This window comes from Rattus norvegicus, chromosome 9, assembly GCF_021556685.1.
Source record: "Rattus norvegicus strain SHRSP/BbbUtx chromosome 9, alternate assembly SHRSP_T2T, whole genome shotgun sequence".
NCBI classification, from domain to species: Eukaryota; Metazoa; Chordata; class Mammalia; order Rodentia; family Muridae; genus Rattus; species Rattus norvegicus.
Genome location: NC_141542.1, coordinates 56700001 through 56713535, shown reverse-complemented (window position 1 = coordinate 56713535; position 13535 = coordinate 56700001). Strand labels below are relative to the sequence as shown.

General features: G+C 47.0%; 1 protein-coding gene across 13 annotated transcripts in view; it reads right to left on the bottom strand.

The window, feature by feature from the left end:
* Npas2 (neuronal PAS domain protein 2) overlaps window positions 1-13535 on the bottom strand; it is a 179019-nt gene that overhangs the window by 97965 nt on the left and 67519 nt on the right. For all 13 annotated transcript variants that reach the window (XM_087566097.1, XM_087566099.1, XM_087566092.1 and 10 more), the window contains 1 exon segment: window positions 5436-5489. In XM_087566097.1, coding sequence (XP_087422223.1) covers window positions 5436-5467 — 32 coding nt within the window. In that variant the 5' untranslated portion in view covers window positions 5468-5489.

Here is a 13535-nt window from a genome sequence, read left to right as displayed (position 1 = left end):
ACTGCATTCTGTAACTCAGGCTGTATCCTTTTGGAGAGAGATTTGGGGGAGGAGGGGCATCAGTTAGCTCATAGGCTTAAGCAGTTTGTGGAAGAAAATGCTATCTGGGTTTTAGGGCAGAGTCCATGTGCGGCAAGATAGGTTGGGTTGGAGCCACCTGCGGTGACGTTTGAGAATTCACTATGACTTCTCTGCAGGTTTGGCTGGCAATCTGGAGTGGCTTCGGGGCCATTTGTCCCCTCCTGAGGTGGTACAGGGACATCTTTCCTCTTAACCACCATTTTCAGAAATATCGTCTGGGTCCCGACGGGAAGCCGGCCTAATTTCATAGTGACTCTTAGTTAACACTCAAACAGGCCTCATTTAACTGGGTTCTGGTCCTTAGCAGCTTGTCACTAGAGTCCTGAAGGGAATGGCCTTGCCCAAAGAAAGATGCTCTGTTCAAGAAGGTGGATTTCTGGCCACCCTTGATTAGTTGGCCGTTCATTGAGTTCACTGAGCTTGCTTTTAAATAAATTATTCTTTACCTCAGATGCCCCAGAGAGATTCTGGGTTTCCTGGAGCCAAGACAACCCCAGGTTTACAAACCATTCAGGTCCACATTTCTGATGACAGTCCTCTTTAGTCAAAAGAACAGAACCCAGCAAGGTAGGAGATGAAAGACCCCAGACGAGGGAGCCCCCCTTTCCACTCGGCTGTTACTGGGCCACGGGAAGAATTAGCATTCTGCTTGCAAGCACAGCTCCACTTTTCCCTTTGTTTTGAGGACAGAATCACTCATCTGGAAATTACAGGGTAATATTAATGAATCCCGTGTCCTGTTACCGCCCTGTTCTTGTGATGCCTGCTGCTGCCACTGCTTTAATCACCATCCAAATAAACAGAGGAAGCCTCGACAATGGCTTACTGTCATTTTTTTTTTAACCCACGATGGAACTTATGGTCATATACATAAAACCAAGCCCAAAGCCTAGGATAGGGAATCACATCAAAATTAGCATTGAAGGTCCAACTGGAGCAACTGCACAGAGCTCAGGGCTGGGCTCTTGCGTTCTGCACGATGCCTGCAGGCATGACACTCTGCAAGCATGGGTGGACCCAGAGTCTTCCATGCTGGCCACAACCTTCCCCTGTGAGACTTTCCATCCAGACCTATGTTAATTATGGCCAACGGAATCATATAAATGAAACAAGATCAGCCTGAGCAAAAGCAGTTGGTGAGAAGGCGGAGCTCACACATCTGGTTGCTCTCCTGGCTTTGCCTCACACACTGTGGGCTCTGCTTTCTCCTTTATGTCTGTTTCCATGATTGCTCCCTGCCAGGTGCCCTCTGAAGGGAGGATAACGCTGTGCGCCTTCTTCCCTGGCATTCAGTTGCTTACCGTATTACTCAGTTAATGAAAATGAGAAGGTTTGTCTTAGGGTTTACTGCTGTGAGCAGACACCGTGACCAAGGCAAGTCCTATAAAGACACCATTTAATTGGGGCTGGCTTACAGGTTCAGGGGTTTAGTCGATTATCACGAAGGTGAGAAACATGGCAGCATCCAGGGAGGCATGATGCTGGAGAAGGAGTTGAAAGTTCTACATCTTGTTCCAAGGGCAACCTGGAGAAAACTGTCTTCCAGGCAGATAGGAGGAGGGTGTCAAAGACTACCCCTGGTGACACACTTCCTTTAACAAGGAACACATCCTGATAGTGCCACTCTTTGGACCAAGCAAGCATTCAAACCCATGAGTCTATGGGGGCCAACCTATTCAAACCACTACATGGTGTTAGTCATTGGGCCACATCTTCTCTTCCACATGGGAACTGAGAAGAAGCAGCACACCGGGGAATGGCTGACCCTTTCCCTCACACATGGCTACCTTAGTGCTGTGTCCAGTTTGAATGCCTACCCCTTGCCCAAATCATGCTGAGACTAAGGTCTAGGGTCAAAGAAGAAACAAGAGTTCAGCTCACATTTCAGATCCAAGGATCCCTCCTCTGAGAACCCTGAACCAGCTAATCTTTCCGGACATTCTTGATTTTCCTGAATAAGATGCAGCAAAGCCATTTGCCTCTCCCACTCTGCTCACCTCAACTAAAGGCCTGGGCTTATGGAAACAACTTTCTAGCCAAATGGCAAGAGGAGACCACTTATTTCTTCAACACCAGGGCAGAGGATGAAGGGAAAATCCAGTGTTCATTAGCAACAAGTGAAGCAAACCAGTTGTGTGACACAGAAAAGCTGTAGAATCTCGGGTTCTCTGGGCAAAGTAACAGCCAGCACTTACTGCCCCGGTCCCCTGAGCACAAAGCAAAGGGAAGGAGCAGCTTCTACTTATGAGTATGGGGAGAGGTCAGGGGTATTGAGATTTGATCCCCCTGGCTACTGGTGGGCAGTCTCAGGACCTGGGGTTTCTCTACTGTAAAGTAAGAACAGTAATAGCCCACTTTACAGGGATTCCAGGAGAATGAGAAAGGATCTCAGTGCTCAGATATGCCAAGGGACCCACACACCTCAGTTGTCTCATTGGCACCATGGATGCTGAGCCGTGCATGCACACACTGAGTACCTGCGACTGTCTCAGAATTAGGCTGTGACTGTTGGCAACCCATTTCACAGGACGTGAACCTGAGGTTAAAAGTGGTTTAGTGGCCTGTCTAAGGACACACACACACACACACACACACACACACACACACACATGTATGCATGTGCGCACATGTACACGTACACAAGACAAAATGGTAAACTGGGAACTTCATTATCTGGGGACCTCACATCCCTCAACCACACCCCTTTTCTTTGGACCTTTTGAATACAAAGATTACATTTTAACTCTTCTCTAAAAAAGGAGAGGGTCCAGAACAGGGGATAGGAACTCAATTAACAACCGCTGGATTTACATGGAAATTCACAGAGTGAAATTCACAGAGTGGAGTCACATCCTTTTCAGAGTATGTGAGCCGTCAGTCAACCCGAAGGCATCATGCAATCCCCAAAGCTCTGAAAGCCTCAAGTCACATAAAGTAAGGTTTTGTCTTTGTTTTGAGACCAGGAAGACCGTGATCTCCAGCTAACAAGCATTCCTAATCTTCCAAGAATATCTTGTGAACGAAGAAATCCTTCCAGGGCCTCCAGGTGGGCTAAAGAAATGACTTCCCGCCTTGCTGTCTCCAAATCTGCAAAACTAGAGGTTTTGAAATGTGTGCCAAGACGTCTAGTTAGTTTGTTTTTCTCCTACTCCTTAAGAAGGCTCCCAGAAAAACATGCCCTGAGAGAGATGGGCTATATGTCATGCTGCAGGTGAGAACAGCCACATGGGATCGCAGAGACCGCTATCCAGTACCTAGCTCACCTGCAGGAGCCCAAACAGCAAAGCCCTCCAGGAAGCCAGCCTGTCTGCGAGATAAGCCTGCCCATGAGAGAATGGGCAAGAGTGTGCACAGCCAGTCTGGTTGAGGGTAGCCGGTCTTTACTAATTGGTGGGTTCTTCTTTTTCCCACCCTTTATTCCCCATCCTCATTCCACTCCACCCCCCAATCACTAGATAGAAGGGAAAGAAAGATGGAGGGAAGAGAGAGAGAGAGAGAGAGAGAGAGAGAGAGAGAAGAAGAAGAAGAAGAAGAAGAAGAAGAAGAAGAAGAAGAAGAAGCAGAAGAAGAAGAAGAAGAGAAGAGAGAGATCCCCAAATCTAATTTCTTTCCTTTTGTTTTTTTCTTTGAGCATGACTGTATCAAACCACAACCAGCAGGCCAGAACGACCAGCAACCACTCACCTGGCCTATCAAACCCCTAGCATTAATACAACCCTCTGAAACGTTCCCTGAAGTCCCACAATTGCAGAAACTATCTCCAGTTGGCAAACCCTCTAGCCTCTGCTAGAGCACAGGGCAAATCACAGAACCCTGAACTCCAGAATTGCCACTACAGTCGAGTTGATTCCTGCTGGTTTGAGGGACACAAGCGGACTTTACCAACCTTACAGCTCGTGACTTACAGATTGGGAAGCATTTCCAGAGGGAGGCTGTGATTCCCAGGACCAAAGGGCCCGGAGCTTGTTGCTTCAGAATAAACTCAAGAGTTACGGGCCTCCTTGGTGACTGCTTTTGCAGATGTTTGTGCTTGTGGAAGAGTGGAAAGAAACGTAAAGTCACCTTATGTGTACGAGACTTAGGTTCTTCCCTGAGTCCTGGCTGCCTCAAGACAAGTAACGTAAGATCGAAGGTGACACTGGCCAGCCACTTCCTACTGCTCACTCCGCACTGCATCTAAGCTGCCAGCCAACACACCGACCTTTCGCTAATATAAATACGAAGAGAAGTTAAAACAGCTTGGACTCCCTTATTCTTGAAGATTCAGACTGAACAACTTTGTGAGTGGCTGTGGACTGGTGTCTCTCATGACTTTCACCTCATGGGAGAGTTGCAGTAGAGGTGGGCACCACAATGGGTGATCTCTGGGGACTCAACTGTTTGCAAATCAATTGCGAGGCTCTATGGAGGGAAGTGGGCATGTTCTTCAGCTCCATGAGTCCATGAGGGGTCTTCAGTAGAGGGCAGAGTACCTGCCCCATACGGTGTAGAAATGAGATCAGAGGGAAAAGGCTTGTCTGTGGGTCTGTAACGAATGTTCCCCTGATAGCATCCTGCTTCTCTCTACTGCTGCGCTGTCTGCAGTGAGCCCAATCGCTCATCACCTGTGTGCACATCCCGAGGGGACCGAGTTCTCTTCCTCACCCTTGCTTCCTCGGTTCACCAAGTTTTGCATGGCAATCATGCACTGGGGTGGGTTGTGTCACATCGATGGCCACTTTTGACCTTCGACCCCAGCTTCATAACTACCTTGAATGCAATAGGTACTCAGTGAACAACCATAAAGGAATAGAGGGAGGCAGGGTTGTAGGCGCTTCAATGTCATAGCTACCAGGCTAGTAAATCCCGACTGTTCAACCATGGTACAAGGAGTCACGGTGCCGCTGCTTCACAGATGAAGAAACTGAGCTGATGTGAAGACAGTGTTCAGCAACTGCTCACTTAGCAACAACTGAATGTGGACAGAGTACTAGTAGGGTAACAATAATGCGCTTGCTGTCCAGTTCAGGTAGCCCCCTCCCCCAACACCACCACCAGGGCTTGAACATAGGCTGGTGCGGTTCCCATAAGCCTGCCTTGCTGAACAGCACCTATCCTGTAAAAGCAGAAACTGGAGGCCTCTGAATAAATACCATTGTCAAAGGGGTAACACATAGGCACACTAAAAGCATAGACTTCTTGGCAGGTCTTACACAATGACAACGTCACTGGTGAGGTGTGAATGTTAAAACCATTGTGAAACATTTCATGGGGGAGAATATGTAGCCACACCCCACAGCTGCCCGCCATGCTGAGTTTAAGAGAGTGTAAGTGTCTCGTGCTCCGTCTGGTGGGCAGGGACGGTTCCCACTTACCTCTTTGCTCTATCCTTCTCATCTTCGTCCATTAGAGTTTCTATGCAGTTTTGCCTGGTAAACAAAACAGAAAAAAAGAACCTGTTGGTTGCGGCCTGCTTCTAGATCTTTCTTACAGGTCCTGATAGTTGTCACTACTTTGGTCTTAATCAAATATACACCCCTCAACCCAGTGATTCTGGACCTTACAGGCTACAAGCAGCCTGCCGCGTGCCCAAAACGTACTGAGGATTCCAGAGTGTTCTTGTCTCTGTGAGTTTAAACAGACATGTTTTGATTCAAGCATTCATGCCATTAGGGGTCAGGTTCAGGCATGTCTAACCTTCTGACAGGGCAGCACGCTGTTGGAACAACCCTCTTTGGGACTGCACAATCAAATAAAATTGCAATAAACTCTTAGGATGGTGTTGGGAGATGGCTCAAGTGCTTATCATGCAAGCGTGAGGATCTGAGTTTGGATTTCTAGCATTCACAAACATGGTAGTGTGTCTCCAAACCCCAACACTGGGAAGTACAAGGAAGTGAACCCTAGGGACTCATTCGATAGCCAGTCCAGCTGAAACAGTGAGCTCTAGGTTCAGTGAGGGACAGGAAGGTGGCAGGAAGGTGGATAACAATAGAGGAAAGATATATCAATTTCTGCCTCCATATGTGCCTAGTAGGCACATCCACCCATCCGCGTAACACACACACACACACACACACACACACACACACACACACACACACACACACACCTCTTAATGTCTCAGGTATTTTTTATGAATTTTGTACTAGACTACATTGACAGATGCCTGTGAGTTGAAAGGTGAATGTATTTGGTATTATATCAGAGTGATGGGTCATCAGGTGTTGAAGTAACATCTTGAAAAATCCATTGTAGTCTTGGGGAATGAGTCTTTTTTTTTTAAAGGAAACAGCCATTATTTTTCAAAACTAGATGGAAGTGTCTCCTGGTTCCATGTTGGATCGTTCCAGGGGCCCTTCCCAATGAAACCATGTCTCCATCGCGAACCAGACACTAGCAAGCTCCTCTGGTGGGATGCTCACGATGTCCCAGGCATGCTGCACCTGACTCTGTCCATCCCAAGACACAAACCCTCTCTCTAACATGTGACCAGGAGACTCAGCCCCAAAGAAGTGTGACCATAGTCCTTCCCTTACAGCTCATGGATGTAGAAGGTTACACAATAGTCCAGGAATGTTCGTGTAGTTCCCAAGTCCCCAGGGCCTAGCTCACCACTTGGAAATTTTACTCTTTAGGTCATGGGTTCAGTGTCTCTCAGGGCCAAATGATGCAATTCCCCTTTCAACCCTTGGACAGCCCTGGGTTTCTCCACAGGGCAGCACACGTCCTTGGTTTCTTCTACCACACACTACTATCCTGCCTGCTTGGCTTCACCAACAGTTAAGAAGAGTCTCAGGAATCTCATAAGCCAGAGCCCACTGGGGGACTAGAGGCAGATGGTGGCAGTGTCTGGGATGGCAAAGGTGCTGAGCTAGGGAGGGGACAGTGGAGATGACGAATCGGCCCCAGGCTCACCCTCATCCTGTGCTCCTCACCAGACATCTAAACTCCACAACACTTGGCAAGTGTACCAGCAGCTACTCTGCTTCTTTCAAGTCTTCCATGACGTTTTTACTGAGGTGCTTTTGTCTTGTGACCTTGCTTGTCTACACGCACAAGCACATACCTGACCTAGAGCAGAGGCAAGGAACTCTGCAGCCATGGCGGCTTATCCTCATGGTCCTATCAGGTGGTTTTAGGGGTAGACCCACGAGGGACTCCATGTCTCATCTGAGGTTCGCACCACATGAGCACATGCTTCACACCTGCCTCACACCTGCCTCACACCTGCCTCACACCTGCCTCACACCTGCCTCACACCTGTCTCACACCTGCCTCACACCTGCCTCACACCTGCCTCACACCTGCTTCACACTTGCTTCACACCTGCTTCACACCTGCACATGTGTGCATTCAACACTCTCCAGACAGACTCTGCTCAAGGCGTGAGGGTGAAAGGTACTGGGGGAAATATACTCAGTGATGTCCTACCTGGGTTCTGTCCTGTGAAAGGCGGTGGCAGTGGGGAGTATCCAGGGTAGGCATGAGCGTCCACTAAGCTGTATCTACAGAACTCCTGTATATACAGGAGGGATGGGACACCTATACTAGATCCTAACCGCATGATGCACCACAAACTAGGCATCCAACGGTGACTAAATGATGGTTCCACTTCTGAATTTATAGCCATTTAAATTCACAAAGCCCCAGTGACTTGTGCTCTTTTCTTCTTCCTTCCCTCCCTCCCAAGTCCCTGCTACCAGTCTTCTGAGTAGTGAAGCCTGGCCAGCCAAACTGCTCCCCTTGAAAAGCAATGTCTGCTCAGGAATCTTAGTGGACCTCCTGTTCCAAAGGCTTTGTCATCTCTGTCACTTCCCATGTCTCTCCTATGTATTACTTTCTTACTATAAAAACTGCGGTGAAGTACACATAATGAGTCATGGCATTCTGAGCATTTGTGAGGGAACTGCAGTGGTTTCATGTTTGTTCGTGATGTCATGTAACCACCGCCACCATCCATCAGCAAAACTCCAGTCCTCCTCAAAACTAACATCGATATTGCCATTCCCCACTGTCCCCACCTCCAAGCCAAAATCACTCTACTTTCTGGCCCCATGAATCTGCCAACTATAGATACTAAAGTATTATTGTTCTTTGTGTCAGCATCTCGGTCCCTTTAAAGGCTGAATATTGCCACACCATAGCTGTAGCTCATATTGTTACACTGTAGCTATAGTACACCTCGTTCATCTGGTCATCTGTCAATGCACACTTGGATTTCGTCAAAGGACTAAAAGGAACTTGGGAAGAAGAAAAAAAGCCTTAGAAGCTTGTGTTAAAGAAGATAAAGGAGGGATACACTTGGTTCATTCAGCTACATCATCTCCAAGGAGGGGAATTCTGAGCAGCAGTTTCCCTCAAGACCATAGAAAGACTGTGAGGAGAGAATGGCCAGGAGAAGGAAGATTCTGTTTGGAAGTAAAGAGAATTCTGTGTGGTGCTGGAGAAGTGCCTATTGGTGATATTAACCATCAGAGTAGAACATAGAAGGAAGCAAAGGTCTTTACTCCAAATAACCAGAGTCATGAGGTGTGGGAAGCAGGGACTTCACTTCACAGATGACAGACCGTGCCGCTAGGATACATGGAGGAGAACTTACTTATAAAGGGGCTATTCTCAAAGGCACACAGGCAAAAAGGAACCAAGTCAGGTGGTGTAGCCACCAGGGTTGGCAACAGTAAAGGTAAGAGACAAGAGGAAAATGTTTTTCCAAACAGAGAAGGAACAGGGCACACATGGGAAGCAGCCTTTGACAGACAAAGGATCAGACCAAGAAGGGAACTTAAGGAGTGAGGTCATTCTTGCCCTGTCTCCTGAAGAGAAACTACAAGGAGGCATGGCTATTGTATCAGCTGAAGAAGGACACAGGTCTAGCTATCTTCAAGAAAGAAAGTCTCAGTAGGAGAAGAGAACAGTTGTCAGGCTGTAAACATCTGAAGGAAGACAGATAAATGGCTGTTTCTTGTATGCACTATCCACATCCACACTCAGAGCAGGAGGGCAGGCTTTGACATTTCTCTCGGGGTCCTAGACACGGCCATGCTCAGGTCAACAACACACACTGTGGCCATGCTCAAGTCAACTGCACACACTATGACCATGTTCATGTCAACTGCACACATCATGTCAACTGCACACACTGTGGCCATGCTCAAGTCAACAGCACACACTATGGCCATGCTCATGTCAACTGCACACATCATGTCAACTGCACACACTGTGGCCATGCTCAAGTCAACAGCACACACTATGGCCATGCTCATGTCAACTGCACACATCATGTCAACTGCACACACTGTGGCCATGCTCATGTCAACTGCACACACTATGGCCATGCTCATGTCAACTGCACACATCATGTCAACTGCACACACTGTGGCCATGCTCATGTCAACTGCACACACTGTGGCCATGCTCATGTCAACTGCACATACTATGGCCATGCTCATGTCAACTGCACACACTATGGCCATGCTCATGTTAACAGCACACATTATGGCCATGCTCATGTCAATTGCACACATTCACTCATGTGCACTTGGGGAGGAAGATCCAGAGGTCAAGTGGCCTTCCCTAACATTGTGTTGTCACTATGACTCATCCTGTGGATGGGTGCCTTAATAATAAGGCTAAGGTACTTAACTAACTTATTTTTTTTCTTTTTTTTTCTTTTCTTTTTCTTTTTTTTTTTTCTTTTTTTTTCTTTTTTCCGGAGCTGAGAACCGAACCCAGGGCCTTGCGCTTACTAGGCAAGCGCTCTACCACTGAGCTAAATCCCCAACCCCTAACTAACTTATTTTTAATTGCTTTATTTAGTCTCAGTCTCCACTTCCCCACCCCGTGTGTGTGTGTGTGTGTGTGAGTGTGTGTGTGAGTGTGTGTGAGTGTGTGAGTGTGAGTGAGTGTGTGAGTGTGAGTGAGTGTGTGAGTGTGAGTGTGTGAGTGAGTGAGTGTGTGAGTGTGTGTGAGAGTGTGAGTGTGAGTGTGTGTGAGTGTGAGAGTGAGTGTGAGTGTGTGAGTGTGAGTGTGTGAGTGTGTGTGTGAGTGTGTGAGTGTGTGTGAGTGTGTGTGTGAGTGTGAGTGTGTGAGTGTATGTGTGTGTGTGTGTGTGTGTGTGTGTACCACAATGTCCATGTGGAGGTCAGAGAATAAATTTCAGGAGTTGGTTCTCTCCTTCTACCGTGTGAGTCTTGGTTGTCAGATTTGGTGACAAATGCCATCAGCCGATGAGATCAATGAAGTAACTTTTAATTTCACACATTGACAACGTTTCCCCTGATTTTGTGCTAAGTGGTAAGCTTGCTCGATGCCTGGGTACTTCAGTTCTAGTTCTTTGAACTGGAAGTACCTGCTTCTCCTGCTTCTTGTGTTGGCACAAAGCGCTTTCCCCCCAACATCTGCTTCCACATTTGCCATCTTCTGCTTCTTGACCATGGTTTTACCTGGACTGAAGGGCTCAGGGGCTATCTTTTTCTTTCAGACCATGTTTCTCTAGTGATCAATGACATTCAACATTCTTCCAAATACCTGCCAGTCGGCCGTTTGTCCTGTCTGAGGACTGGAGAAGGACATTATCTTAAGTGGCATAAGCCAGACTCGGAAAGAAGGGCATGTGAGCTCAGTCATATGTGGGATCTAAAACAGTTAATGTCAGAGCAACAGCAAGTGGCGGGTTCTGTCCTACATCCAAGGGAAAGGCAGTCAGCCGCCCAGCTGGAGCTCGGGCTCTGCCTCTGCTAATGTGATCTCACGCACAGCACGTGTGAAGAAGCCCCAGCCCTAGTTTCCCATCTGTGAAGTGGAGACGGCAGCAGGGTCTCCCTTTCTGTGCTTAGTAGGTGAGATTAGCAAATCTACAAGAAACCCCAGCATAGTCCCTGGCACCAACAAACCCTTAAAACTACAGTCACTCTTACTCCCAGTATCAGCAATGATCTTAGAGGGTTAGCAGTGGGAGGTAGGCCACAGATGAGGTGGTCCTTGGGAGAAGGAATATTACCTTTGCCTATCAATGGTGTGTGTGTATGTGTGTACATATGCTCACACATACTGTCAACAACGTACACACACACACACACACACACACACACACACACACACACAGAGAGAGAGAGAGAGAGAGAGAGAGAGAGAGAGAGAGAGAGAGAGAGAGAGAGAGAGAGAAATGGAGGAGAGCTCTATTAATGATAGCAGGGTCACACCACAGGCTGTCAGGAGGCTGGGAAGGAGTGAGAGCTGGAATGGAACTCGTGGGGAAGCAATAAACAGGGGCAGAAATGATTGAAGATGTCTTTTATACAGTGAATCTCCAAATAACATTTATACGACCCAGGTGAAACTTCTGCCCTGAGGACTCTGGAACATTCTTTCTCACAGCCACTTATTTATTACCCAGTTGATTGGAGCTTTGGCTCTGAGTCATTGGAGCCTGGTAAAGGAGAGGGTGACAGTTTTCTGGTGCCACATACATTTGCCTTTGGAGCTCACAGTGAGGCAGCAGTGAGGCAAGAGTGCACAGTGAGGCAGACAGGTGACAAGTTCTGCCTGAGGCTAGCAGCTGACATCTGGGTCTCCTGAAGAGACCAAATGCAGTGTGTGAGTAAAATTAAGGAGATATGGAAACTTTGAATTAGGTAGCTAGTTAGACATAACCAAGGACTGAGGCACAGGGCTTTGATTTCTGATCAAAAGAATGATGCAGGCCCTAGGTGAGCTCCCAAGAGTCTGGACTGCTCAGAAGGTCATTAGGTTACTAAGTAGACTGTGGCTTTCTGGTAAAGAACAGATACCAGTGTACCCTCCCTTAAGAGTTACTCTAAATCAACTACCCAGTAAAGCGTTCTAGTTCTGGATTCTTTTATTTTTAAGTTTTAAGTTCTTTTTATTGATGGCAGACCAAGAGTGTGCATGAGGTTTTTTTTGTTTTTTGTTTTTTGTTTTTTTGGTGCCCAAGCTCAGGAGGACAGCTGAGTTTGTGTTTGCGTTGGTTTTGTTTTTGTTATTTATGTCTTTATTCTTCTCTCATATATTACACCCTGATCTTAGTTTCCCCTCCCTTCCCTCCTTCCAGTCCCCTCCACACCTGCCCTCTCCCCCAGATTTACCCCTCCTTCATTTTCCTCCAGAAAAGAGCAGGCCTCTGAAGGACATCACCCGAACATGATATAACAAACCACAAATAGCAGTAGGTACTAACCCTCATATCAAGACTAGATGAGGCAAGCCAGTAGGAAGAAAAGGGTCCCAAGAACAGGCAAAGAGTGAGAGACAGCCCTGCTCCCACTTAAATCCCACAAGTACACCAAGCTACACAACTATAACATATGTGCAGAAGACCCAGCTCAGACCCAGACCTGCTCCCTGGTGGTTGGTTTAGTCTCTGTGAGACTCTATGAGCCTTGCTCGGTTGATTCTGTGGGCTGTGTGTTCCCATGTCCTTTATCCTTCTAGCTTCCATGATAGTTGAGATTCTTAAGGATTAGCCTAAAGCCTGCCTAAAATTAGAACAATACAATGATGTCTGGCTACCGTTACTACTCTGTTAGAGAGTTTTCCTCACCAGCCACTCTCTCACCCTGAGAGGGCCCCTCTGAACTGTGTAATAGACCATGTTTGTGCTGTAAACTACTCTGTTCATCTCATCCAACAATAGAGACCACAGGGACCGGCAGCCAGGAGGAGGCAACTGAGATTCTAGTAATACGTGAAGTCTCCCACCTTCTGAGAGCCAAAAGATCGAGATTAGTGATAAGAATTTTCTGTAAAGACTGCCCAACACAAAGACAATGTCCCTTCTTCTAATAGAGTATGCTCAGGTAAAGATATTAAAATAGCAGTAAAGCCATACCTATGGCTGAAACATATATGACCTTTGGGCTTAACCTGTTCCTCCCAGTCGTAAACCTACAATTCCCTGAGAATCTCACAAACAAGGTTATGAACTTTATTTACAGTCAAAGCACATTGTGTCCCCTTGTGACCCAGAACAGAAAGGATTCCTTCAACCTTTGTGATCAAGGACTTTTCTTGTCAGCCTAAAACCCTGTCCAAGTCACAGGCTTGTGATCTTATTTATCAGAACAAGTCACAGGCCTGTGATCTTATTAAAACAAGAGAAAAAAGAGTTTCCTTATAAACCCTTTAAAACGAAGCCACTGGAACAGTATTTTTTTTTAATTAAAGCTAGGGTGGGTTCCTGGTAAATAGTTTAGGAGCAGACCCTATAGTCTGTGTAACTGCTCAACACTCATTGCCATGTAAAACCAGGCATCAAACACATATACATTAGAAACATGGCTGTGTTCCAATAAAACTTCATCTACTAAAATAGGCTGAGGGTCAAGCAGTGTGTGCCAGTGTTATTACTAGAACCATCTCTGTAGGCCCCCTGGATCACTCTGTGTCCTCATGAGCGTTCCGTGAAATGACTACCATCAGCCTACTGTGTTGTGAGGCCAATGTTTTCACAAAAT